Raw genomic sequence first — 27,751 nt, 5'->3', positions numbered from 1 at the left:
TACTGAGGATCGAGTGTGACAATACAAGAAAAGGCGGTTAGAAGCCGAGCACGGGATAGACAAGAGGCTTTGTGCAAACATTGGGGTCAGTACCAAGGATACTTCTTTCCAACCCACTCCATCTTCTCTGCCTCAGCTCACCCTGGATCTGGTGTTGCATTGTTTTAGTACTTTGATTCCTCACCAGAATTTTATGGGAAGAGGCCTCTTGAGTAATCAGTTCACCCTGTGGGTCGTGACTGTCTTACAGATGCTCTTTTGCTCTCTCTCTTCTTCCTAGAGTTAAGAGAAATCGTTTTATGATTTTATGGTTGTCAAAGCTATATATTGGTGATGAGCCGGAAACATTAGTTTTTTTCTCCTCAGCGGTGCTCTGGTAAAGATCTCTTTTCCAGCACTGACTGTTTAAAAAATATATATATATATAAAATTATTATTTTGTTACTATTATTTATAGTCGTAAAAAAAAAAAAGGAAGGGCTGTGTTTTATAGAATAATTACCTTCTTGGTTTTCATAATATCCAGCTGGTGTGACTGCAGGGGGAGAAGCACACACACAGTACATTCTACTGACTCATCTTTAAGGGTAATCAGCAGACCTGTATTTGTGAAAGTGATAATATTTGAGGCCAAGATCCCTCATCCAGCCTTTTGATTATTTTCTGGATAAATATGATCATATTCCAGTGTAAGCAGCAGAAGTATTTTGCTGAATGTTCTGAGCATTGGGAACAGAAGAGAATTGCTTTGAGCACTCTTCCCTTAAAGCTTCATCTGCTGAATATTGATAAGTTCTGTGTGTGGCCAAATCAGTATGGGAAATGTAGGTTTAAACAAAACCACTTCTTTGCTGCGGGACTTCAGAGTCTTCATCTCTTCTGTATGGACGTTCTCAAGTTTTCTGCGTTTATCTGTGGAATCCTTTCTCTGGGAGCATCTCAAGGAACAGGGGACCCTGGGAAATGGCTGCTCAGGACAAAAGGGGTCATTCAGGAGATTTTTGTCCACACACGGAAGGGTGTATGGTGTCTCGGTCAGCACGCTGCTTTGGCTACAGGAGGCCCAGAGGGTTGTGACTTCAACAGTCTCCATTATTTTGAGCATAGAAAACCCATCATTGGGTCACCGTGTACTGTTAAGTTCTCAGTTTTAGAGAAGGGAAGGCAGACCTTGCTGTATTTTGAAGGAGAGTTGATACGGCGGGAAACCCAGAGGAGGAGAACCCATTGTTTCGCCCCGTAGACCAGTGTTTTTTTCCCCTGTTTGACGCAACGTACGTATTCATTTGAAAGGAAGTAAAGCTCACACAGTCCCAACGTTGATTCGAGCTAGTTTGACTGTCCCGTTATAGACGCATTTATAAGCCTGAACGTGCACGAGCACGACGTTAAGGTATATGTTAGTCCTTGTGCTTTTGGCTGTTCCCCAGTCATGAAACCAAAACGTGTCAGTTCATATCAAAACAACAAAACCGACCAAATCAAAACCAACAACATTTCTGTGATGTGACAGATGAGGTTTTGCCCAAAATAAACCACCAATTCCAAGAGCCAGGTGTGCTGACTGCCGCCATCAGCTGCCGTTGCTTCTGGCCGGTCTGTCCCAGGAACACTGCTGGAAGGAGTCAGTTCTCCCGCTGTCCTAGAACTACTTGGGAACCTCCCCCATCTACACAGAGCTTCACGAAGGTATTTGGCCTGAGCTTGGCTCCCAGGATCATCTGTCCATTGAGCCTGCCCTCAACAGTGGAAGCAGTACTGCTTGGTCCCTGCTCCGTCATAAACACAAAGGCCAACAAAGGCACTGAAATCCAGCGGTAGGATTTGGTTATAAAGAGGCCACCCTGGTGATTCAGACTGTGGTGTTATTATTTTTCTTTTGATTATAGCTTATTTTTATTTTTTTAAATTTATTTATTTGTGTTTATTTTTGGCTGTGTTGGGTCTTCGTTGCTGTGTGCAGGCTTTCTCTAGTTGCAGCGAGCGGGCTTTTCATTGTAGTGGCTTCTCTTGTTGTGGAGCACGGGCTCTAGGCACGCAGGCTTCAGTAGTTGTGGCACGTGGGCTCGGAAGTTGTGGCTCACGGGCTCTAGAGCACAGGCTCAGTAGTTGTGGCGCACGGGCTTAGTTGCTCCACGGCATGTGGGATCTTCCCGGGCCAGGGCTCGAACCCGTGTCCCCTGCATTGGCAGGTGGATTCTTAACCACTGTGCCACCAGGGAAGCCCTCGATTATAGTTTAAGTGAAAATACAAACTTAAAAAAATTTTATAGAAAACTTTCTGACCTCTGCAAATATGTCCTTGGGTCCCCATTGGAGAAGCACTGTTTTAGGCGTGTGAGATTGAGTTTCACCCATGGATCCAGAGGGCTGCGTTTTGTCTGTCTGTGCCTATGTGCTGTGGTTGTTTGCAAGAACGGCCACAAATTCTCCCCCTGTTGTTATCCATACGATGACACGTGACCCTGGACCCCACCCCTCCCCCCTGCCCACCCACACACACAACAAGAGGTACAGTTGGTTTATCCATCCCTTCAATCTGGATGGTCATTGAGCTGCTGTGGTACCAAATGTGATGCAAGCAGAGACTTGACTGTAGCACTTGACATCGGATGTTTCCTTCTCTTGCTGCCCCTGAAACCGGAGTTTGCCATATGAATGAGCCCAATTAGCTTGCTGGAGGACCGCAGGCCTCATGGAGAAGAATCTAGCAATAATAGTTATTGATGCTCTAAGGCACTGAGTTTTGGGGTATTTTGTTACCAACAATAAGTGTCTGATATGCATGCATTGTTTTTCCTGGGAAGAGAAATCTTGTCTTTTAGCAGATTTCTGGAGGAATCTGATATTCTCCAAAAGGATAACAGAGGTCAGAAAAAGTTGCCTGGAAAGACCAGCTGGGGGGTTCTCAAAATATTAAGAAGCCAGAAAAGGGTCAGCCTGGATTTTTTTTTTTTATTAATTTTTATTGGGGTGTAGTTGATTTACAATATTGTGTTAGTTTCAGGTGTATAGCAAAGCGAATCAGTTATACATATATTCACTCTTTTGAAGATTCTTTTCCCATGTAGGCCATTACAGAGTATTGAGTAGAGTTCCCTGTGCTGCACAGTAGGTCCTTATTAGTTATCTATTTTATATACAGTAGTGTGTCAGTGTGGATTTTATAGATATATTTTAATGATTTCTAGGATTAAGGATAATCATTGAGGATTAGAAAGAAAATACTTCATTGTACTTAGGTATTTGCATTCATTTAGATTTATATTATTGTTTTAAGGACAAGTCATATTTTGAGTTATAAGAAAAAGCATAATGCTTTGGAAAACTCTGCCACTCGTCGTCTCTCTGTCAACCATGCTAGTAGGAAACCTGGCTCTTTGGAGCGCAGCACAGAGCCACTTACGTGGAGCAGCGATTGGAGGGCTATCTTTGCAGACCCTCAGGGAGCTGTACCTTTGCAGAGAGAGCTGTGTGGTGCTTTAGAATCTGTTGTATGTGATTAAATAGGCTTGATTATGAATAGTAATTTGGCATCAGAAATAGAAGGGTTTGTCCCTAAAAAGATAGTCTGAGTAATAGCATACTTACATAGCTTAAACATAACTAGAATTCTGTAATTAACTTTGCCTTTGGGAAGCTTTAGGCTGAGGTCGTGGAGGAGATGGGGAGGAAGCTGAAAGATGTGGCCTTGGTGGGATCCTGGGCTTCGGGGTGGAAAGATCTTACCTTCCGGGAAGTGAGCTGGGCTGCCCCGCTCTGAGTATTTGTGCCAGGAAGGGGAGTAGAGTTGGAGCGTTTGGGTGGAGAGTCCCAGGGTAGGTGGCTGCCCATCCCCATGTGGTCTCAGGGCTGATGTTGAGGGTCTTACACAATCATCAAGGGGAGAGAAGCTGGCGCTGGGTAGAAAGTCATGCTTTTTGCCATTACCTGGAAACTCTGATACTTCTAAGCCTTTTCTTGCCGTCTCTGCAGTAATCCCCTTTGCCTTCTTTCTTACGGCCTAAACATTTTGTGTTTACCCGGATCTCTGTCTTCTGTGTTATACAACATTTCCCCTCTCATTTTGGAGGTTTTGTAGTATCGCTCATTCCTGTAAATTCACTGAGTTCTTGGTCCCCGGACGCTGTGCTAGGCCCTCATAGGAGAGCCGGAAGACACAGCTCCTGCTTTCAGAATCTCATGATTTTGAGATAGCCAAGGAAACCGAGAGTTACTGTGCAGTTCGGCAAATTTGATGAGGGAAACGTGTGGGATGTCAGGGGAGCACAGAGAGGGAGGCGCATTTAATCCCGACTAGGCTGGGTTTATCCAGGAAGGCTTCCTGGAGGAGGAGCTCAGACTTCCTCATCCAGGATTTTAAAAGCATCAAGGATGGAACAATTAGAAGCTTGAAAACCTGCTTCACTGGCAACGGACGGGATGTCATGCTGTTACTGTAGGGAGAAGGGGCGGAGCTGGGTTGGGGTGCAATCTTAGTGCTCTCAGACAAGATGAACTGTGCTTCCCAAACCAGTAGGGACCAAAGACTTTGGGTTGTCCTTCTCCTTGTCTTTAGGGCTCCTGGCTATGACCCGGGATCCCTCAGTGTGTAGGCAAACGAGGCAGGGAAGACAGCAGCTACTTGTCCCCTCTGTCACTCTGTGTCCCTGTTTGCTGTGAGGCCGGCCGCTCACCGCCCCGTGCCCGCCCGGCCCCGGGCAGCAGGGCGCTACCGGCCTCCCCGGGAGAGAAGGTCATCTATTATGTAAGCATTATCCATATTCCGGCTGGTGATCAGGGGCGTCATTTAATTTTTTTTCCATTATGTGAAATAATTTCAGGTCGTGGTATGAGTGTCATTATTATTGCAATTTCTTAGTAATGAAAACAGCATCCACTGGTTCCCGTCACCCTGTGTGTCTGGGTTAAGTGGGAAAGGCAGAGGCAGCAGCTGGTGGGGCAGTGGGGGGAGAAGACAAAGTCTGCTCGGGGCTGCCAGCGCCCCCCCCAGCATCAGTGCGCCTGGTTCCCCGGGGCAGGGGCGCGCTGCGGCTTCCCCACTGGGGTGGAGCACCCGCCTTGCTCTGGCTGTGTGTGGCTGGCAGGGGCCACCAGTGAATCCTGCGAACCTTCCCTTTGCTCTTCATCAGGGACCTGTGGCCCCCTGACAAAGCTCAGTTAAAGAGACCGCTCTCCACAGGGCCAGGGAGGCGCAGAGACATCCCGGAGGACCCCCCGTGGCCTGAATCGGCATGATAGAGGGTGTGCCTGTGTGGGTCCGGCGGAGGTCAAGCTTGCCACGAGCACGTGGGCGAGTATCGGAGGTTGATGTGCTCTGCTTCCCCTGATGGCTGGTAACAGCAATGGTATGTCCCAGTGAGAGAAGAACCAGAGACAGGTGAACGTAGGGGAGGATGCTCTTGGGATGCGGGCGAACGCATCCAGCTGGTTGCCCTGAGTTCTGGGGGCCGCAGGGCCTGCGGGACCTCGTGGCGAGTTTCCATTTGTGCTTTGCGTGGGGGGCTGTCGTTGCCATCGTCGATTTCATTTGGAGACTCCTGCATCCTGTTGGGTTGCGCTCCAGGTTTTCAGTCCTTTTGTGACTCGTTTCTTTGGGGCTGTAGAAACATCAGCAACCAGCAGTTGTCTTCCTGGGGCAGCAAACACTGATGAGCAGCATCTGGGTTTTATTCCTTGGGGGAGACGTACATATTAGGTTTCGAAGTTCTTTTGCTTTCACGTCGAGCATATTGCAGGGCTGCTTTCCTCCCTTCCCATCTCATTTTGTTTCTTCCTTCTTTCCCTGTCTCTCCACTCTCCCTCTTTTCCTTCTGGAAAGTGCTAGGCTTTTCCAGCTCGCGTCTCTTGGCGCTGTCTTTTCAGAGTAGGTGGAAGTTGCTCTGTTTATTCTGAGCCAGGGATTTGCCCCAACCATTAATAATAATAATAATAATAGTCACCAGAGAACAATGATCTCAAGTTCCTTGGCCCTGGATGGACGTCGCCCGGCGCCTCCCAGCAGCCCCCTCCCTGCTCTCTGTACCGAGCTGGATTTGGAGGATTGGGTGGGGACGGGGGAGGAGGGCAGGGGAAGCACTCGGTGGGGGGTGGGGGTGGGGGTGGCAGGTGATGCAAAAGGAGAGGGAGATTTGTAGCTTGGGAAGCAGCCTGTGTTTCAGTGCCTTGACATTTGGGAGCTACAAGACGACACAGCAACCCTGAGCCGCCCAGAGTCCCGGGGACTCTGATGAAACAGTCAGGGGAAGGAGAGTGACTCATTGCCCGGCCGATGGGCAGCCTAGCGGGTTCTCAGGGACGCGGTGCAAAGTCGAGAACAGCTTGCATTAGTCAGATGTTTGCCCTGGAAGCGATCACGCCCTCACCTTGCCGTCCTTAACGGGGCTGCAAGGATTGAGTGAGGTAGCCCGGATGGAAAAGCTTTGCAGAGATTAAAGAAAAGCCTCAGAAGTGAAAGACAGTGTTGATATCAAGTAAAGAGGGGCGTGCTCAGCAAAGCAAGAAGATGTGGAGAAGGAATTCCCCCCCCCCCCCCAGGGGACTTGGTGGCCCCTGCACAGGCCACGCTGCGTTTATTTAAGGCTCTGGTAAAAAAACAAACAAACAATGCAGCATCCCGTCCACCTGCAGTGTCCTTGCTGCGTGAGCAGACAGGGCTCCAGGGAGTGAGGGGTGGTGTCAGGCCTGCGGGATGAGAGCCACCTTGGCCCTGCAGGTGCTTCCTGACTCTCCCCCGACATCATGGACATTATGACAAAGCCACCAAGGCACCGCTGGTGTCCCTTGCAGGGCTGTTCCTTGAAATTCCAAGGGACGTATTTCTCTGTTTTCTTCGTCAGCAGTTGAGAGTGGAGGGAGGGGATCCTGAAGGGAGTCTGAAAGGAGCCCCGGGAGGCTGGCCGGTGCCTGGGCTCAGGGATGCTCAGGGAGCACCGGGGCGTAGAAGCTGCCCCCCGGCATCACCCTGTGGGTGTTCCCTGCCACTCCCACGCTGCACAGCTGCACCACCCTTCCCAAGGCCACACGTGGGACCGAGTGCCCAGGACGGGGGTGGGTACAAGTGGGATCTGCTGGGGTTCTGTCCAGCTTTTTACAAGGCAGCCTCTAAGTGAAGCTGGGGTGGGATTGTATTAGTACACCCCGGCCCCAGCACTGAAATAAAGCAGTACAACCAGCGGAATGTAGGTTGATGAAATGGTCAAAGGATATGGCCAGCAGGGGGGTCGTGGTGTGGGGTGTTTGCTCTCCTGCTCCGTGCCTGAAACCCCATCTTCGGAAATCAGTGTGGCTTGTTCCCTTCCGTTCAGGTCACTACTCAAACACCACCTTCTCAGAGAGACCTCCCTCAGCACCGTATCTGGAGGAGCCCTCCAGCTTTGAGTTTCATAATGAGATGCTAGGGGATGCTAGAAGAATGCCTGGCATGGGGCTTGAACCTGGTACACATGACAATTGTCCTATGTAACTATGGCGATGAGTTTGTTTTTCTTCTCAACATTATCCCGACCTGGCCCTCGACTTTATAATTTATTGTTAGTTTATTGTGTGTCTCTGGAAGATCCGTGAGGAGAGGGGACTTGGCTGTTTTGTACCATCAGGACCTAAAATGGTTCTGGTGCACAGCTGATGCTTAATATAAGTTTGCCAAACACATGAAAGGCAGGCTTCCTGGAGGAAGCGGGAAAATTCTTATCTTGACAATAAAAAGAGGGTCTGTGCATTCTCAGCATGACCAGCAATACAGGGAGGTCCTCATCGTCCTAAATCTTTCTGAAGCAGAGGGTTTCTCAACTTCAACACTGTCGGCATTTGGCCGCATCATCCTTTGTGGTGGGAGCCGTCCTGCATGACATGGGGCTTTTAGCAGCATCGCTGGCCTCTACCCACTAGGTGTCCACACCCTTCTTCTCCCCCACGCCCACATACAAAAACGCCCATTGCCAGATGTCCCCTGCAGACAGAGACACCCCAGTTGAAAACTGCTGTCCTCGATTAAAACCAGGGTCTCTCCCAGCTGCACCTGCCTGATCGGCCCCCGTCAAAGCAGCAGCCCTGAGCGTATTAAGGTGGCCGATCTCTGCTGTAATGAAGTGGTTCTCTTGCCATATCCTTCCCCCAGCTCAGCATCAATCACATTCTAAAAAGAAGCAAGACAAAGGAAGAAACACCCGCCGACGCACGCACTCTCCTAGTGAAACACGTCTTTCACGGCTGCAGTGATTCCTCAGATGTCAGCGTGAGATGTAGGATTAGAAATAATTAAAGCTTATAAACAAACAAAGAGCTGCGACTGTGTGGCCCGAGGCACATGGCACAGACACCAGCTGTCACTCAGTGGGGGTGGGGTGGGGGGAGACGCTGGCCTTCCCCAAGTCCCTTCTGTCCCCAAGAGTCGTCCATCTGCAGCGTCAACCTTGACTCATACAGTGGGACGGTCTGCCTCTCTTGGTGCCTCTCTCAGTGACAGAGCAGGTGAAATCCCACAGCCCCTAGGATTCTACAGAGGGTCCTAAGAACTTTAACGAGGGCAGCTCAAACCACACCACCAGGCTTTTTTTCCCATTTAAAACAAAGTTAAAGGAGGTGTCGGTACCCTTATTAAAGTGCATTATAAGGGAACTATATTCCATATCCTGTGATAAGCCATAATGGAAAAGAATATGAAAAGGAGTGTGTGTGTGTGTGTAAGACACAGCCAGGCATAACTTTTGTGAGATTCCTTCATGAAACTTACCCAAGAAAACAGTTTTAGTATTTGCTTATGAATAGATGGATTTCAGTGATTGGATTAATAAGCCTTCTTCTCTCCCCTATTAGGGACACAACGTTTATTTATTATTAATTAATTAATTAATTTGCACTGGGTCTTAGTTGTGGCAGGCGGGCTCCTTAGTTGAGGCTCGTGGACTCCTTAGTCGTGGCGTGTGAACTCTTAGTTGCAGCATGGATGTGGGATCTAGTTTCTTGACCAGGGATCGAACCCGGGCCCCCTGCATTGGGAGTGCGGAGTCTTGTGCACTGCGCCACCAGGGAAGTCCTGGGACACACATTTTAAATGGAAACTTCTGTTTAGAACTATTTTTGCCTGGTTTTCAAAAAACATCTGCTGTTTCTTTCCCCATCGAGGTGATCCTGTTCACCGTCCCTTAGGGTCAGAGGGTTCCTGCCCATGTCTTTGGAGGAGAAGCTCACAGCCCCGCTGTAGGTTCACTTGTTTGCTCCTCCTGTGTTCCACTGGAACATAAGCTCCATAAGAGCTAGAACTTCGTTAGTTCACCAAGTATCCACACCGTTGGCAGTCAATAAATATTTGTTAAATAAACATGGGGGTCAAAATCAAACTTTGCGTAGTTAATGCAAAAACAGTCAAAATGACTGGTTATGTACAAAGCAGAAGGGTGACGTGGTGATCTAAGGCTGTCTGGGCTTGCCTCCAGCTGTGCTGTGTCCTCCACGACTGTCACTTGCCCTCCTTTGAGGTGCTTTTGTTTGACTCTCCTCCCCTTTTGATCTCTGGAGAGGTGGTGACCTTGGTTCCTGCTGCGAGGCTGCCATTGAGCGGACCTGCCCTCCAGGCTTCTTTTGACAGTTGGGGAACTGAGTCCCTTCTGCCATCTGCCCAGTGGTGATGAATCATGGAGGGAGGGGGCTTTGATGTTCGACCTGATCCTTCCCAGTGTGTGTTTTTCCCATTTCTAGGATCAGCACCGAGGCCTCAGGTCCCGCTGTTGTCATCCTCAAAGTTCTGCAGCCAGAAAGCTTGTCGCCTTGCTCTTGACTCAGCCCAGCCTGACATCTGGGTCTGGCCCAGGAACTAGGCTGGCCCGGGGCTCTCGGTAGAGAAGGGCAAAGCACCTTGGCTGCCGGGAGCTGGAGGGGCCGGGGGAATGAAGGCAGACAGGTGTTACAGTGATGCCCCTGCTTCTCGTTTCAGGGTGCAGCAGAAGACCCCCAGATGGCCCTGGCACTGAATCACGACCCTGCGTTGATGAAGAAGTCTGATGCTGAGGGTCCCAGGCCGTTCTTCCCCGAGAGTGAACTTTCCATCCGGATAGGTAGAGCTGGGCTTCTTTCAGGCAAGCTCCCTGCTGCAGACCCTGGGCCGAGTGAGACAGGGGAGACTCAGGCCTGGTGGCAGGAGGAGGGATGGCAGGGAAATGCCAGGTGCTCTGTCCTGTCCTTGCAAAGTACCCACCCCACTGTCGCACGGCGCTGAGCCAGGGTCTGGCCCCGTGCTTTCCTTCCCCATTGGTTCTGCAAACCACCTGCCTAGTGCACAGGAGGTAACAGGGCCTTTTGATTTGCTCTTCCAACTTGGACAAGTGGGCAAGGGCCACTCTGATGGGACTGGGCTGGTTTGGGTTGGAGTGGATGGGCACCTGTCCCTCTGTCTCCGCCTCCCTGACGGACCCTGGATGTTCCTTTCCATTTACGTGGCTTTCATCTTTTTGGTCCATCTGGGGAAACTGACTGTTGCTCTCACTGATTGAGTTTGGAGCCAGAAGACCTGAAAACACTGATGGCAAAGTCATGCCTTTTGTCTTAAGTTAGAGGGAGTGCGTCCCTCAAGAGGAATAGGGTAGGAATTCCGGATCTCTGTTGGGGGGAGTGCAGACTGGGCCAGTGCCCCCTGAGAAGGAGTTCAGAGGATTATGCTGGTTTCCAGTCTCCGTGTAGGACTCCCCGCTCCTTGCCCGGTCATGGCTCACCCAGGGCAGTTGGCTAATTTAAGCACCAGTTTGCACCAGGAGAGGTGGATGCCTGTTTTTTCCTTTGCATTTATTCAAGTCCCACGTTTAGCGGGCAAGCGCCACCCCCTCCCCCCCCCCAACACTGTGAAACGTTTGTCCCTCCCCCTCCCCACTTCTGTAAACCTCAGACTCGGGAACTAAAACCAGGCAAAGGATGTTGAGAGTGGCTGTCTCCTGCCTCGCTTGGAGTTCTCCCTTAGGTGCGTCAGAGAGAAAGACTGGTGACCAGTTGCTGTCTTCACATTAGTGATTTAAGGGAGAAAGTCCTTTCATGTTTCCGGGCTGGGACGTTAATTTGCTGTTTCCACCCTGTGTCGGCAGAGGTGATCTCTAGACCGCGGTACAGTAAACGTACAAAAGTTACAGCGATGCCCCGGCCAGTTCTCAGTTCTCTGCGTTCAGCTTATGTCCTGCATGAATTATTCATGGAGAACTCGAATACCTTCTCCACTTGGGTTGCGGCTCACTGCCGCCTACCGCTTTGGATGTGGGATGTAATCGGGAAACGAAAATCCATCTAACGTGAGCTCAAGTACTAGAGGGTTAGCACGAAAACCTGCCCGCTGTGTGCAGTCAGTCTTGTCATTCATACTCAAATCAGGACCACTCGGTGCTGTCTGCTGTTCTCTTATTGGAGAGTCAAGAGCTGTCCAGTGACCAGCGTGGGGCACCATCCTCCAGTAGAGATTGTCATTTTCCATGCCGAGTCATGGGAACACAGGGACAGGAGGCTTTCTCTCCATTCTCCCCAGCTATCCTGTCGTGGAGCTCCTGTGATCCACTATGAAGACATTATGGTCCTGATTCTTTTTTTTTTTTTTTGCTATAAAAATAGAATAGGAGGGCTTCCCTGGTGGCGCAGTGGTTGAGAGTCCACCTGCCGATGCAGGGGACACGGGTTCGTGCCCCAGTCCAGGAAGATCCCACATGCCGCGGGGCGGCTGGGCCCGTGAGCCATGGCTGCTGAGCCTGCGCGTCCGGAGCCTATGCTCCGCAATGGGAGAGGCCACAGCGGTGAGAGGCCCGCGTACCGCAAGGAAAAAAAAAAAAAAGAATAGGACCACCTTTTAATTTATTCTGAGGCCAGTAATACCCTGATACCAAATGGATATCAAGGCATCACAAGAAAACTACAGACCAGTATATTTTTTTAATAAGACAGAAATACCCAAATCACTCTAATGCCATATTTACGTTCCTAATTCTGAGCCTTCTCTATGATGAAGAAATTGGCTAGATTTTATTCTGTCCCATTTTTTTCAATCTTCAAGGCCACAGGCGGGAAGGTTCAGTGCCTGTCAATCGATTAAAAAAAAAAAAGGTAAAAAGGACGAACCCTTTGAGATGAACCTTTTCCGCTGGGGCCATGGGAATATAGGGCCAGTGGCAGTTGATTTTCCTGGAAAGTCTCCCAGGATTGCTGGATCTTCTTGGCCACCCCAGTGTGGAGCCGAGGGCGGAGACTGCGTGGGAGACGATGCAATCCCGTCCTCTGCTCAGAAACACCTAGGCATCGCCTGTTACCAGGTTACCAAGCAACCCTCAGTTGTTGTTGCTAACTGTTCAGATACAGAGGCAAATGCAGCCTTTGGGGGAGCACAGAGATGGTTTGCAGAGACTGAGGGAACCAAGCCACCTCTGGAAAGGTTGCTGTTCCTCCCACCTGGGCACACCTGTGGCTGTCAGGCAGTTGAAGACTGTACAACTGGTAATGGCTATTTGATGACTGGCCTTGTGCAGATCAAGTCTGAATACCTGTTATTTGTACCATCTGGATTTGCCCTTGAGCTAGCTGTAAATGGAGCCCGGAGATGGGTTTAATGGGTGTTTAGTAACATCAGCCTTTAAGAAGTAACGTTGGCGCTGCTGTTATAATGTCCCATAATTGGTTCAACAAGAGGAAGAGCCAGAAAAACCACGCTGTGGGAGAGGAGGTCCGGCTGCTCTGAGCATCGCCAGCAGCCCGAGCTGGGAGAAGCATTTATGCATTTATGAGTGCTTTCCTATGTATGTCTTTGTGCCAAATGTTTTACAATATCAACTGTTCTCAGGGCCGGGGATATTTTGGGACTTAGCTAGACCAGTCTAGCTAAGTCAGTCTCTCTCTCTGTCTCTCTCTCTCTCCCACCCCCCTCAACTATTTATCTCTCTCTCCAGCTAGCTTTCTTTTAATTAATTACTTAAGAAAGTAATAACATGGATTACAAATACAAGTAAATTTTCTTCCACCTTCAGATCCCTTCAGATCCCTTACGGTCTAGGTTCCCATCTCAGACACAAACACTGTTTCTAGGTTCTTGTGTTTCCTTTCAGAAATATTATGTTTATACCATCATACTTGGCCAGTTATTCTGTGCCTTGTGTTTCTCACTTAATAACACATTTTGGTTTTTGTTTCCTGGGCATTCATGGATTCTTATTCTTGGCCATGATCTTCCCTAATTAGTCCCCTCTTGATGGCCCTTTAGGGTGTTTACACTCTTTTGCTCTTATAAAGAAAGTGGCACAGAGCACTTTCATGCATACATCTCTATGGGCAATTCTATTGTCGAGTAAATTCTAGAAACGAGGCCAGGGGTTCTGTACATCTGGGGTCCATGAGTGGGCGCCAAAGGGTTTATGAACCTCTTGGAATCTAATGCAAAAAGATACGTGTTTTTGGAAGGCAAAGATCTACAATGTCCATCACACTTCGGATGGCTCCACGACCCCAGTGTTTATCTAGAACTTGGCTTTTTTGCCTCAGCCCCCCACATTTAGCCTCCAGTGGACTTTTTTTTTTTCTTTTCTCACTAGTACTCTCTTTAGGCTAAAGAAGGGTAATTTTTTTTTTAATTTAACATCTTTATTGGAGGATAATTGCTTTACAATGTTGTGTTAGTTTCTGCCGTACAACAAAGTGAATCAGCTATATGCATACATATATCCCGATATCTCCTCCCTCTTGTGTCTTCCTCCCACGCTCCCTATCCCACCCCTCTAGGTGGTCACAAAGCACCGAGCTGATCTCCCTCTGCGACGTGGCTGCTTCCCACTAGCTATCTATTTTACATTCGGTAGTGTATGTACGTCCATGCCACTCTCACTTCGTCTCAGCTTACCCTTCCCCCTCCCCGTGTCCTCAAGTGCATTCTGTACGTTTGCGTCTTTATTCCTGTCCTGCCCCTGGGTTTGTCAGAACCATTTTTTTTTTTGCGGTACGCGGGCCTCTCACTGTTGTGGCCTCTCTCGTTGCAGAGCACAGGCTCCGGACGCGCAGGCTCAGCGGCCATGGCTCACGGGCCCAGCCGCTCCGCGGCATGTGGGATCTTCCCGGACCAGGGCACAAACCCGCGTCCCCTGCATCGGCAGGCGGACTCTCAACCACTGCGCCACCAGGGAAGCCCCAGAACCATTTTTTTTTAAAAGAAGGGTAATTGTTAACTGCCCCATTTCCATACGTTGTTTGTTCTGAGAGAGGAAGCTGAAACTTTTCAAGGGTTTTTTTTCATGGATCCATTATCATGGCAGGTGGAGGATTGTCTGTAATTTTGTGTACCTGTGGAAGGAACAGAAGCAGGCATTGTTCTCCAGGAGAGAAAGAGGTGGATTTAATTTGGGAAATTAGCTGTGAAGTGGCTTCTGTTTATTATCTATAAACCTTTCCAAAGCTTGTTGGGTGGAGAAGTGAATGGGGATTTAAGCCAGGCAAGAGTAAGCCGTAAGAAACTCTGGTTAGAAACACAGTTTTCCTTGACGCCTTATTCTTTTATGTTAGGAGAATTCACCTGGCAATGATAATTCTACCTGGACAGCCTGGCAGATGAGAAACCATGTTTTGCACAACAAAACCGACGCAGACCTAGCGTCAAGGGGCTTATAAATTTGGAGAAATTGCCGACTCCAGTCACGTGTATTTGTTGTATCTTAGGAATTCCTCATTGGTTGTGCTCCGGACTTGCTGGGTGGCATCTTCCCGTACAACTAGAGCTGATCTTGGGAGACAGAATTTGCCTTTTCCAGCTCAAGGTTCCCAAGTGCCCGACCCCCAGACGAGCATCTACAGGGCTTGTCCACTGAGAGTCAGGAAGGCGCTTAGATGTGCTCTGATGCCCTTCCCCCTCTCCAAGGCGCCCCCATCTCTCCTCCAGGTATCATACTGTCGTCTTTCAATCATGCACTTGGAATCATTCCTCTCCCCTATTTTCGCCTTTAAGTATCCTCCCTTCGGTGCCTCTGGGAAGAGACTTGATCAGCTGTTGAACGTGGAGGCATCAGTTATCGACAGTGTTTTACTCCCGCTCATGTGTGACGTCTTAACCGGGGACAGTTTCTTTAGCTGAAGGGTTTTGACACTGGTTGGCCTTTGGAGGATTATATTTTCCAGCACACGTGTGGGCCTGGGGCCGAGAAGCCGTCGCTGTGGGGTGAGATCCCTTCTCGGAGGCCAGCTGCCTGTTTGCTCTGTAAGACCAGCCACGTGTATTCAACTCCCAGCTCCTCGATTTCCTTGGCACTGAAATCCTTTAAAATAGCTGAATCCCAGGGAAGCAAAGAGGACTTTTTTTAAACAGCTTCAAGCTTCCTCTGACAATCACCTTTTTCTTCTCCCGTATCTTCTAATTTTCCAAGTCTTCCTTGTCTTCTGTCACCGATATTTCCACTCAAATTTAGTACACTTAAATTTGATCAGGAGCCAGATGTAGCTCTTAGGAGAAATTTTGATTTTTTTTTTTTTTTTTTTTATGACTAGGTCTCCAAAATAATGTGTTTAGGGAAGTCTCTGAGGGGTTATTCGTAATTTTGAATTTTTATCAGTAAGCTCTCTACAGATGAAAGAATGACATCACAGTTATTCATGTAATTTAATGTCTTGGCATGTGGTTTTAGCAATTAGACTCTTTTTTTTTTTTTTTCCCTATAACTGGTTGGTCAGGGGACATTTTCAAGTCTTCTCCTGGCCTCCTTGAGAGGAGTTGCCTGGGACCTGAAAGATAGGCAGGTCCTGGCTTTGCTCTGTCCTTTCCGGGTGAGGGCCTGTAACCTGGGCTTCTTCATTCAAAAGGGCATGAACCCAACCTGTCAGCACATGGCAATAGCACTGAGGCTATTAGGCTATTAAAATATGCCACGTCTTAATTCCAAAACAAAAAACAAACCCCAAAATATTTTGCCAGAGGATAAAGAGCAAAGTGTTCAACAATAATAATTACCAGCATCTCTAGCATCATGGAAGTTAAATAAAATAAGCAAGTAGTACAGAAATACCCTCCGGAACAGGGCTGTCTGTGGGTGGCCTGAGTGTTTTGGATCAGGGGAACATTATTAGGTGGATACATTTTATAGATTCTCTGCTTCTGATGAATGTTACATTCTGCCTGCCTCAAATATACCACTCCAACAGCACTTTTCCTGTTTATTTGCTTTTTTTTTTTTTTCCTGTCCCGATCTTCGGAGCTAGGCAGTTAACTTGGAGTGCATTTTCATGGGGCCCAGGCCTCGAGGCAGTCTGGTACTTGTATACGTTTGCTTGGGCTACCCTGACAAAGCACCGCAGGATGAGTGGCTTCTGCGGCAGAAATCGATTTTCTCACAGTTCCGGAGGCTTGAGGTCTGAGATCGAGGTGTGGGCAGGGTTGGTTTCTCCCGAGGCCTCTCTCCTTGGCTTGTAGACGGCCGCCTTCTCCCTCAGTCTTCCCTCTGTCTGTGTCCTAATCTCCTCCTCTTACCAGTCCTGCTGGATTAGGGTCTACCCGAATGACCTCATTTTAATGTAATTACCTCTTTAAAAACCCTATGTCCAAATACAGGTAAATTCTCAGCACTGGGGCTTAGGGCTTCAGTGCATGGATTTCAGGTGGACACGACTCAGCCCATTATCAGTGCTTAGCAATTTTTTTGAAACGTTGTCTTCCCGTGGATGGTAACCCACCTGAAGGAACACCAGGTGGCACAAGCCCTTACTTGGTTCCCTGTCTTCCTTCCTCCCTCCCTTCCTTCCATCTTTTAAATTCTCTCACTGTATTTCTGTCTCTTTTATCTGTTTGTCTCGTACCTGGATGTGCTGGGAATGCTGAGTAAGTGTGGAAAAGAGTTGGATGAAGTTGGAGAGTTTCTCTGAGACAGCAGGTAGAGAGAAAGTCAAATGATTCGAGGCCTGATCTTACAAGACTCCTGGCAGGTTTGCGGTCTCTGCTAATGAAATCAAAAGGGTGGGGCAATGCTGTCCACCGCCACTGTCACCTGAAATGATCAGCTCAGGTTACTTCTAGGGAGTTATTCATATACATTGGAATGTGTAGGTGTGCTCTCCTGACTGTGTTGAGTTCCCAGGGCTCCCATAACAACGTACCACAAACTGTGTGTCTTCACAGAAACGTTTGCTCTCACAGCTCCAGAGGCTAGAAGTCGGAAGTCAAAGCGTCCGCAGGGCCACACTCCGATAAGCTCCTTGATCCTAGTAACTTCTGGTGGCTCCGGACGTTCCTTGGCTTGTAACCACATCACGCCAGTCCCAGCTGCAGCTGTCGTGTGGCCTTCGTCCCTGTGCGTGTTTCTGTGTGTCAGCATCTGAATCGCCCTCTTTTTTCTCTTACAAAGACACCAGTTGTTGGATTTAGGGCCTACCCTAATCCAGTGTGGCCACTTTTTAACTAATCCCATCTGCAAAGACTCTATTTCCAAGGAAGGTCACATTCTGAGGCTTAGGTGGACATGAATTTGGGGGGAACCCTTTTCAACCTGGTCCATTGATCAGCCCCACGCTCTGACCCCCTCCGTGGCCGAGCTTCAGGGAGCTTGGTTAGTCCGGAGGGGCTTTTGTCATGCACAAGGAAGGGAGAAGGGAGCAAATGGGAGGAAACCAGGGGAGGCTAATCCTGGCAATAATAGAAACCCACTTGAATTCATCGGGAGCCTTCAGAGCAGCTGCCAGGGCTCTTTGTCTGAAATATTCATTAAGCGTCTACCAAGGAGTTAGGGATACTGTCTCCTTATGCAAAATTTAACATTTGCTGGGCTAGCAGGTTCTATCCTATTTATTAGCATTCTGACACATTCATTTGAGCTCACAAGTCTATTAAACAGGGAAATGTGTTTTCTATGTGCTTTGGGGAAGCAGAGCAGACAAGTGTCTTGGGCAGCGCCAGCCCCGTCAGGATATTCCTGCCAAGCTTTCATGACCCAGAGATTTCGGGGTGCCTGCTGCCACAGCCGGGCAACCCGGGCTCTTTTCAGATCATTTCGTTTTGTTTCCCAGGTGTTAGTTTTTGCGGGAGCTCCTGAAGCTGGAGAAGCACAGGGCGGCGCTTTGGTTTCAGGTGTTTCAGATCTTCAGGGGTCCTTTCTGTTTATTCACTCCCATCTCGATTGTTTATTTTCCCCCCCTTCTGGCTTTTATGGAAAGAGCCCAAGGAGGGAGCTGGTTTTGAGCCCATGAAACTGGGAGGAAATGGATGCCACTTACTGAGATAGGCAGCCGTAGAGCAGGAATGTGCTGATGGGGTAGATGAGGAGTTGGGCTTTGAACCTGTGTCATCAACAGTGACAGCTCCGGCATCTGGGATGAGGTCAGTGCAACCCTGCCTTCAAGAAAAGGCATCCGGGCTTCCCTGGTGGCGCAGTGGTTGAGAGTCCGCCTGCCGATGCAGGGGACACGGGTTCGTGCCCCGGTCCGGGAAGATCCCACATGCTGCGGGGTGGCTGGGCCCGTGAGCCATGACCGCTGAGCCTGTGCGTCTGGAGCCTGTGCTCTGCAACGGGAGAGGCCACAACAGTGAGATGCCTGAGTACCGCAAAAAAAAAAAAAAGAAAAGAAAAGAAAAGGCATCCGTGATAAGCTCCATTCAACCTGGGCTGTCTTTGTCAGCGCGTACCTCCTGCTCGGCCTCCCACCTCCTCTTCGGGCGGTGTGTGTTCTGGTATTTTGTTCTGCTTTCTTCTCTCTGGTGCATTTCCCCTCCTGGCACCAGAGAAAGAAAACAGCTCGAAGTGTCTGAATGCTAAATCAGCTGTTGATGTTGAGGGTCGCAATATTTTGGAGATGTTGAGGGATGTGCCAGTGAAACAGGACCCAAAACAGGGCTGACTCTCAGGGTTCCCGACTCCTGATAACCCCAAACTAGTCATTGGCCTTGGGGGAGAGGGGAGCGGAGCGGAGGCAGAGGCATTCCTTGAGGAGGGCAGAGAAAGCATGCGATGTCTCTCGCAGCTCTCAGATACGTGAGCCAGAGATCTCTGCTGTCTTCCCTAGGAAAGCAGGCTCAGCCAGCGGTATTGCTGCCCCGATCCCCGGCAGGTCTTGGAAAGATTTGCTGAGGTCAGTCTCCGTAAACATTGATCGTCGTGTTCTTTCTGTTAGGGAAGCACCTGTCATACACATAGAAACAGTTAGGAGACATATGCCTTCAAGGAGATTCAAGCGTTCTCGGGAAACGAATCTGGGCATTTTATATGGTTCAACCTAACATGTGTAAACCTCTGACCATGCCTCAAGTGGGTCTTGAATATGTCCTTGGTGCTCCTACCGAGAGCCCTCTATTTTGAGTTATTTTTGGGTAAGAAGTGAGGTCGAGTTTGGAGTTCAGGCTTTTTTTAATGGGGATGTCCAGTGGTTGCAACACCATGTATTGGAAAGACTGACCTTTCTCCATCGAATTGCCTCTGTGCTTTTGTAAACAATTAATTGACCATATTTGTGTGGGTCTGCTTTTCGACTCTCCATTCTCCTTCTTTGGTCTATATGTCTATTCTTTCACCAATCTCACTTTCTCTTAATTATGGTAGCTTTAGTCTAAGTCTTGCCATCAGATATTGTGTGTTCTCCCACTTTATTCTTTTTTTTGTGTGTGTGCGGTATGTGGGCCTCTCACTATTGTGGCCTCTCCCGTTGCGGAGCACAGGCTCCAGACGCGCAGGCTCAGTGGCCATGGCTCACGGGCCCAGCCGCTCCGCGGCATGTGGGATCTTCCTGGACTGGTGCACGAACCCGTGTCCCCTGCATCGGCAGGCGGACTCCCAACCACTGCGCCACCAGGGAAGCCCCCCCACTTTATTCTTTTTCAAAATTGTTTTGGTTATTCTAGTTCCTTTGAATCAGCTTGTTAATATCTACAAAAAATCCTGGTGGGCTTTTGGCCTTTGGTTGGGATTGCATTGAATCTATAAATTAATTTGGGGAAAACTAACATCTTAATAATCTTGTCTTCCATTTCATAAACATGGTGTAGCTCTCCATTTATTTAAGTTGTCTTTAATTTCTTCTATCAGTGTTTTGTGATTCTCAGCATATATGTCTTAACATATATTTGGTTCGATTCATACCTAATTATTTCCTTTTATGGTGCTATTACAAATGGTATGGTGTTTTAAATTTGATTTCTAATTATTCATTTCTAGTATACAGAAATACAACTGATTTATACACGCTAGCCTTGTATCCTGCAACCTGGCTAAACTCATTTATTAGTTCTAAGAGTTGTTTTGTAGATTCCTTGGGATTTTCTATGTCATGTCTGTGAGTACTAACAGTTCTGTTTCTTCCTTCCAGTCTGTATGCCTTGTATTTCTTTTTCTTGCCTAATTGCACTGACTAAGATGTCAGATAAGACCGGTGAGAGCAGACATTCTTGCCTTATTCCTGGTCTTAGGGAGAAAGCATTCAGTCTTTCACCATTAAGTACGATGTCATCTATACGTTTATGGTAGACGAAAGGCATTGATATTTGAAAAGCCGTCAAGTTCCTGAAAGGTGGCATGCTGCAGAGACGGTACAGAGTTGGAGTGGGTCAGAGAATACTGGATAACTGTGAGACTGGGTTTGAATTCTGACTCCACCTCTTAGCAGCTGCTAGACCTTGGGCATCCTTCTTACCCTGCCTTTTCCTTCAGTTTCTGTATCTAAAATGGGGATAATAGTAATTACTTGACAGAGTTACAGTGAAGACAGGCTAAGTTAATACAAGTAAAATGCTTAGAATAGTGCTTACTGCTTTGTATGTCCTCAGTGAATATTAGTTATTATTCTGTCTGGACAGCAGTAAAATTGGCCAGAGCATTCAGGGTGCCTGAATATGGGATTTTTTTTTTTTTTGGCCCAGACTGTAGAGATTTTGCTGCCCACCTTGAAAAGTACAGAGAGCTTTTGGGTTTGGATGTGGTTTTCTCTGGTCATTCAACACCCTGTGTCTCCAGTGCTCTCGAGGTGCTCAGAAAGATGGACAGCGTTTACATTCAGGGCAACAAATCAGGGATGGAGTGTCCACACTAGAAAAGAGCAGATTGTCCTTAAGCTGGAAGAGGAGGTTTCTCAGAGGAAAAGGAAATCCCTAAAGGAGCACCAGTGTGGTTAAGGAAAAATGTACGAGAAGATTGATGTGAAAAATTATAGAGAATCATGGGGTGAATGGAGAAGGAGAGTGTGTGTGTGTGTGTGTGTGTGTGTATGTGTGTGTGTGTGTGGTGAAGAGCGGGGGGAGGATAGAGTCAGGATATGTGGTAGATGTGATAGTAACATGGGCTCATGGAATCATGACTGGACTGAGCTCCCCGTCACTGGAAGGATTCAAGTACAAGCTAGGTGACCAATGGTCAGGGAGGTTATAGAGGGGCTTCCTGTGCAGTGTGAAAGTGTGGGCTGAGACCCCTTTCCTGCTCCACAATTCCTCGCTCATCAGCCAACCAAGAACACTGGGGAGAGGGCCCCTCTGCCCCCTCTGGCCTTTAGGGGAAGGGCTCATGGGACCTGAAAATCTGGGCCAGCGGGTTCTGGTCTGAGACCTTGGAGGTCCTGAGTGGGAGCTTGGGCACAGGCTTCCAGGCAGAGTCTCCCAGGTGAGCAGAAGTGGCGGCAGGTATGGCCATCGGGGGCTGCAGGTGTCTCCTCTCCAGGAAGCTTGGTTAGTTGAATAGAAATGTTGGCTCCAAATCAGGGGGCAGGTGTGTTTTCTAAGGTTGCCGTGATGTCTGTCTAGATGCTCTGGAGTAGCTACCTGCCTCTTTCCTGTTTGGACCCTCACACGATGACCCTCCACAACCCATCATTCTCAGAACCTCTGCCTAGACCATTTTGTGGGAAGGAGACCACCTGGACACCCGATGAAAACCACAGACTGTTGGGTTATTGGCATTTGTGGAGGGACAGTTCTTTGTGGTGGAGCGGCATCCTGAACTTTCAGTCTGCTCTTCACTTCAGCCCGATCCCCGGGAGTCCCTGTGGAGTTGGATCAGCAGAGAGAACCACTGGGACCCACCATGACCCGGAGCTCCATGCCGAGGTGCTCAGCATCCCCTTTTGGGGTCAAAAAATAACAGCAGATTAAAAAGTAATAAAACTGACATGTGAACAAACACCACAGAACTCATCTGAACAAATGAGCTTGGGCTCCCCAGAAGCGGTCAACTTGGGAGGATGGTGTTATTTGTATGTATGTCCTGTATGTTATGTTATTTGTATGTATGTCCTGTATGTTATGTTATTTGTATGTGTGTCCTGTATGTTATGTTATTTGTGTGTCCTGTATGTTATGTTATTTGTATGTGTGTCCTGTATGTTATGTTATTTGTATGTGTGTCCTGTATGTCATGTTATTTGTATGTGTGTCCTGTATGTTATGTTATTTGTATGTGTGTCCTGTATGTTATGTTATTTGTATGTATGTCCTGTATGTTATGTTATTTGTATGTATGTCCTGTATGTATGTATGTATGTATTAGGAGGCTTCTGAGGGTTGATTTACAAGCCAAGATTTTTTTTAAAAGGCAGTCTTTTGTGTGTGTGTGTGTTTGATGATCTTTAACAACAACAACATTCTCAGAGTAACTTTCTTCCTCCAAAACACTCAAGATGATTATTGAATTATAATTTTTCCCTGCTGCTTTCCAACAGGGGGCTTCCCAAGGCAAACCCATTCCCTGTACTGTGGTCTAGGACATTTTCTCATGACTCTTTGGCCTCTGCGGCTTTAGCTGGTCTCCTCCTGGTCTCAGGAGCCATCGAGGTTAAGTGAGAGGCTACCAGAAGAATGCAATTGAGAAGAGAGATGAGGACACGCTCGAGATACAATTTGTCATCTCCCGCCTGGCTGGTTTAAAAAAAAGTCATGGTTTGCATTGTTGTTTTCATTATTAGTAAGTTTCACTGTTAGGTGACTCACAAAGATGATGGCATTGACCCAAAATTTGAAGGAGAATGTATCGATATATAGAGCCAATTGTGCTCTAAGGCTCCTTCCCGGGAAAGAGGAAGAGTTAAAAGCCTGAGGGCTCCCATGTGACTCCAGGTACAGTCCTTACATTAGAGTGTAGGCTGCTGAGAGTTTTCATGTTGACTTCATGTATCTGAGTGTAACAGGCTGTATGTGTCAGCTTTGCCTTGTAACAAGCAGCTCTCAAATCTCAGGCTGAATCCTGTTTGTGAAGATACCCAATGTAGTGGGTGTTTTCATCTCATCCTCTCTCTCCTCACCCTCTATAGCACACACACGTGCTCGTGCACTATCCCACCCCAACCTTTGGAGACGTTCTTTTGTTAATGCTTTGATAGTGGGGATGCATTTTAAGATTGACAAGGAATCGTGCATCTTTTATTTCTGAATCCCACTTTTCAGTACAGTGCACTGTGTGTTCTGGATCATTAAATTCCACTTAAATAGTTGCTTATTGAAGTGAGAGAAGGCTATGAAGTTGAGGGAGGAGCAGATGCTCTTTAGACTAATAAACCTGAAACTCTCCTCTGGGCATTTGGAAGTTTGTTTGAAGCATGGCTTCTGATTCAAGCTGGGTGCTTCTGCAGTCATTTGATATGCGACTAGAATGAGCTCTCTGTGTCTCCCAGTGCACTTGATGGTGAGAGGTTCCTTGCTGGTGCTAAGATCTGCAGCAGTGGGGGCCGTCTCTGTTGGGATACTTCCGTGGGAGGCTTCTCAGACAAACCTAGGTTTGAGTTCTTGGAATTCTCGCTTATGAGATAGGAATCGTAATGTTATTGCATTGGGACTCAGCTAAAATATGTAAAGGGACTAGCGCGGTGCTTGACATGCAGTAATTTGTAGATTCCAGCACTCACCCTCCTTTGCATTTTCAGCATCTCTGAAATTAGTATTTGTCTTACAGCCAATGGCATAGTGGAATTGACATGCCATCTAAAATAAAAGTGTGTCTTAAAATTGTTGTGTCTTAAGATTTGGTGAAGTATGGTAGTCAGCACTTAATACATGGGTGTTTGTGGGACTAAAACGAGTTACAGAAAACATTCAAGTGTAAGTTAGTGTTTCTGGAAGTTTTTATTTTGGTCAACGGCCACTTTGAGAAGCTGATGGAAAGTATATAGATCTTTTTCCAGGAGTATGCGTATTCCCACAGAATTCTGCATATAATTCCAGGGTGTCTTAGAACACCCTAGGGCTCTTCCCTAGACCTCCCCCCTTGGGAAAAGGTAAGGCTCTTGCGCCTTACTATTATTGTGACTGCTTTTGTTTTTCCTTTGCCTCCTCTCCACTCCAGTTTGCTCACTGAGTCGTGTTCAAGTTGTAGCTGTTTTCTTTCTTTTTTTTTTTCGATTTTTTAGGAAATGTAAGTCTTCCTGTGACAAGTGGCTGCCCTGCGGGTCTCATTCACCTGTCCTTACCCTCCCTCTTATCTGACTTGGCATCCCCGCCGAGGAAGAGCGCTAGCCTTCAGCACCCAACTGCCCACATCCCGCCCCTGAGTCCAGCACTGGGGCAGGTTCTCATGAAGTACAGTTCCGTAGTCATTGGTCCAGGCAGGGGGAGGGAGCAGTGTGCTGGGCTTGCGTTCTCATCTTGTCATCCATTTCCCGCAATGAGCAGATCCTTCCTGTGCCTCCCGGATGTGTTCTAGGCACCGGGTGATACAGTAGTAAGCAGAAGTTGGGTACTACAAATGAACCCGATGGTGAAAACGACATAGAGAGCCGACATTCTGGTGGAGGAGACAAGAAGTTCCAAGTGAGTGAAATACATTCTGTGTTAGACGGTGTCGGCGGCTAGGAGGAAAGAAACAAAGCAGGCGAGGGGATAGGAAGTGGGTGGGTGCGTGTGTGTGGGATGGAGGTGGTGTGCACTTAGGTGGCAGGGTTGGGGGTGTCACCTGAGAGGTGATGTTTATATAAAGACCTGAAGGAGGTGAAAGACCAAACCGTGCCCGTATGTAGCGAGAGGAGCTTTCCAGGAGGAAGGGACGGCCGGTGCTAATGCCTTCAGGTGGGATGCATCTGACATGTTCAAAGAAACCAAGAGGGAGGTGTGGCCCAAGCAGGAGGAGCTGGGAGGTGGGAGATGAAGTGGGGGCCTCCTACGTCGTGGCAACGCTTGGCTTTGGTGCTAAGGGGTCCAGCAAGCCATGTTGGGTTCGAACATGGTCTGACTTGAGTTTTCAGACAATCATCCTGGCTTTGGTGTCTGCCCCGGCTCTGGTGAACTTTCCCCTGGTGAATACCCATCGACTTACGTCTAAAAGGTTCCGGCAGTGTTTGGTGGGCAGAGGAATTGTTAAGTTTATAACCTGTTTAGTAAGACCTTTAGGAAATTGCCTGGCCAAACTTATTCCTGTCACTCTGTCTAGCAAAACGGAAAATAATCCAAGATTTGGCTTGTGGTCCATGTCTCGCAAGCATCGTTGAATACTGTGAAAATCTATAGCCACTCAGCATTTCAAGAGGTCCTTGAAATTCATCGTGACCAGATTTGTCCTTGTCAACAGAGCTCTATGAAAATGAATTTCAGCCGGATCGTGCGTTCCCAGTGGGGCAGTGGGGTAAAGCCAGGCGTCACAGATGCAGCCCCAGCGGATGCGCTGCCCGGTCACCCTTTGAAGCTTGGTTTCTACCCCAGGTGGAGTCCTCACGGTCAGAGGGCTCTGAACTTCTCCTCCTGTGGGTTGTCAGTTGTTGACCTTCTCTTCGTTTCTGGAAGATCCACTTCCGGGCTTTCTGGGCTCCGTGTATGTCACTGAAGCTTCTCTAGGCTCCCCTCGGTGTCGCTGTGGGCTGTAAACTTCTGTCTCCCCAGCCTTATGATCACGGTAAATGGTTCGTTTGGTTGTTTGTTTCTGTTTTTCTGAAATAGCTTTACCCCTTTCCTGCCAGTTCCTATTCTATACCTTTTAAAACATTTTTGTAAGAGTGGGCAGAGGCTGTCTTCCAGCACCTTCTCCTTCTCTTCTCCTCCATTTCTGGGTCTGCCGTGGCAAATTGGGAAGTTTGTAGCGGGCCCGGATGGATAACACGGAGAGGTGTATTCTGTGAAACCAGCTTCGGAGGCATGAGTTGGGGTCTGAGCCTGCTTTCTAAGGCTGGCCGCTTCTCTCTTTGGGTTTGTGGCGCTCTGCAGGCTGACTGTTGCTGGATTATAAGTGTGTCATCAATACTGAAGTTATTTGCACAACAAGGGTAGAATTGGGGGAAAGTTAAGGTTAGTTGAAGGGACTTTTCTTCCTTCTCTTTACCCTTCTTCTGGGGCCGGTTGTGATCAGTGCTCTGAATTTCTTCCCTTACACATTTTCTGGGAGTTCTGTCAAGTACCAGAGCTCTGGCCACGGCTGGGGTGGGGGTAGAGTGTGCCCCATGTACCAGCTCCTAAGCAAGGGTAAAGGAGCACGAGAATGGTGGCCCGTTAGTGTCGGGCACACCAGGGTTCCCATTTTAGCCCCACCCACCCAGTGCTGTGTGACTTTGGTGAGATGATCCGTGTCTCTGACCCTTAGTTTTCTCATCTGTAGGATGGGGATAACAACACTCCCATTTGTGCTTGTTGAGGATTAAATGACAACCCGGGGCGCCTGCCCAGTGCTCTTTGCTCTTTGCTGCAGCAACAAAGATGGGGTGAGGGACAGGAAGAAGGGCCTGGAGTAAATTTGCATTTTGGGTGCCTGAAGGCTGCTTGCCCCACAGCAGAGCCTGCGAGTTTTGCTGTCATTGCTGCTTCTCTCCTGAATTGTCTGAATCAGCACCCGATGGATCGGGGAACCTCAGAGCTTGGATTAGGGTGAGACAAGTGAGACACTCGTCTGAACGTAAAATTAAAGTGAGCCCCCAAACCCTCAGTAGTAATCGAGGTAAAAATATTTTAACGCAACGTTTTTAAAATTACAGATTAATGCGAAAATCCATAATAAGCAGAATGCCAAAGTGTTAAATACAGATAGGATTCCATAGTGTTGGGATTAGGGGAGGTGAGTGAGGCTGGCTTGTGTAACTTGCAGGGTCAGATCCGGTCTTTGTTTAAAATGTTGACATTTTCATCATGAATTAAAAAATATGTTTTGTAATTTCATTAATTTTTTTAAAAATTATATTTTTACTAATTTTTAAAAAATAATTTAAAAAAATATATATTTTAACGGAAATCCTGTTAAAAAATTCGTAACATGACCTCTGGTCTGTGGTCTGGCATATAAGAAGCTCGGAAGACACCATTTCACCCTAACAACTTGTAAAAAGCTAAAGAAATGAAAAAAGTGATCTATCTTCTTAGATTTTTAAGGGAAGTGAGGTCACAGGGCAAATTGTTGCCCCCGCATTGGAGAGACCAACAGGTGAATGCAAAGAATCAGCACTTTCCAGAGCTGACACTCGCAAGCTGACACCCCGGTAGGCACTAGTGCCTGGTAGGAAATCTGAGCTGTAATTGACCAGTTGCTGGAGGCAGCAAGTCTGAGAGGGGACCAGTCATGGGGGGGCCCACACATTGGTGTTTTATCTCCAGGAGCTCAACCGGGTTCTCACAGGAAATATCAGGGTAAAAGAATCCTCCTGGGCTTCTGAACGGGAAAAGGAACTCTTTTCAAATACACCAGAGCACTGTGTTTGAACAAAAAGTCTGCCCCCTGGACAAACTGTTTACTCAGAGCTTCACTGATGGGGCGGAAGGGAAATACCCAAGTCCAGTCCACTCTAGCCATCCTGTCCCACCTAAGGGGGAAGAAAAAGACTGAGGAAACACTTGTGAAGGTCACAGTTCAGAGGCACAGGTTCCCCCAAGACTGAGACCTAATCATAGGACTAT

At 48.0% G+C, this 27,751-nt stretch overlaps 1 protein-coding gene across 14 annotated transcripts in view; it reads left to right on the top strand.

Moving 5' to 3' along the window:
- SLC39A11 (solute carrier family 39 member 11) overlaps positions 1-27,751 on the top strand; it is a 419,622-nt gene that overhangs the window by 174,642 nt on the left and 217,229 nt on the right. For 11 of the 14 annotated variants that reach the window (XM_049701912.1, XM_049701907.1, XM_049701905.1 and 8 more), the window contains one exon: positions 9,935-10,076. In XM_049701912.1, coding sequence (XP_049557869.1) covers positions 9,935-10,076 — 142 coding nt within the window. The remainder of the gene's footprint in view (positions 1-9,934; positions 10,077-27,751) is intronic. The other 3 variants (XM_049701908.1, XM_049701902.1, XM_049701903.1) reach the window with 1 other exon arrangement.

The sequence above is a fragment of the Orcinus orca genome, chromosome 19 (genome assembly GCF_937001465.1).
Source record: "Orcinus orca chromosome 19, mOrcOrc1.1, whole genome shotgun sequence".
In the NCBI taxonomy this organism is placed as follows: Eukaryota; Metazoa; Chordata; class Mammalia; order Artiodactyla; family Delphinidae; genus Orcinus; species Orcinus orca.
This window is presented reverse-complemented; position numbering and strand designations above follow the sequence as displayed.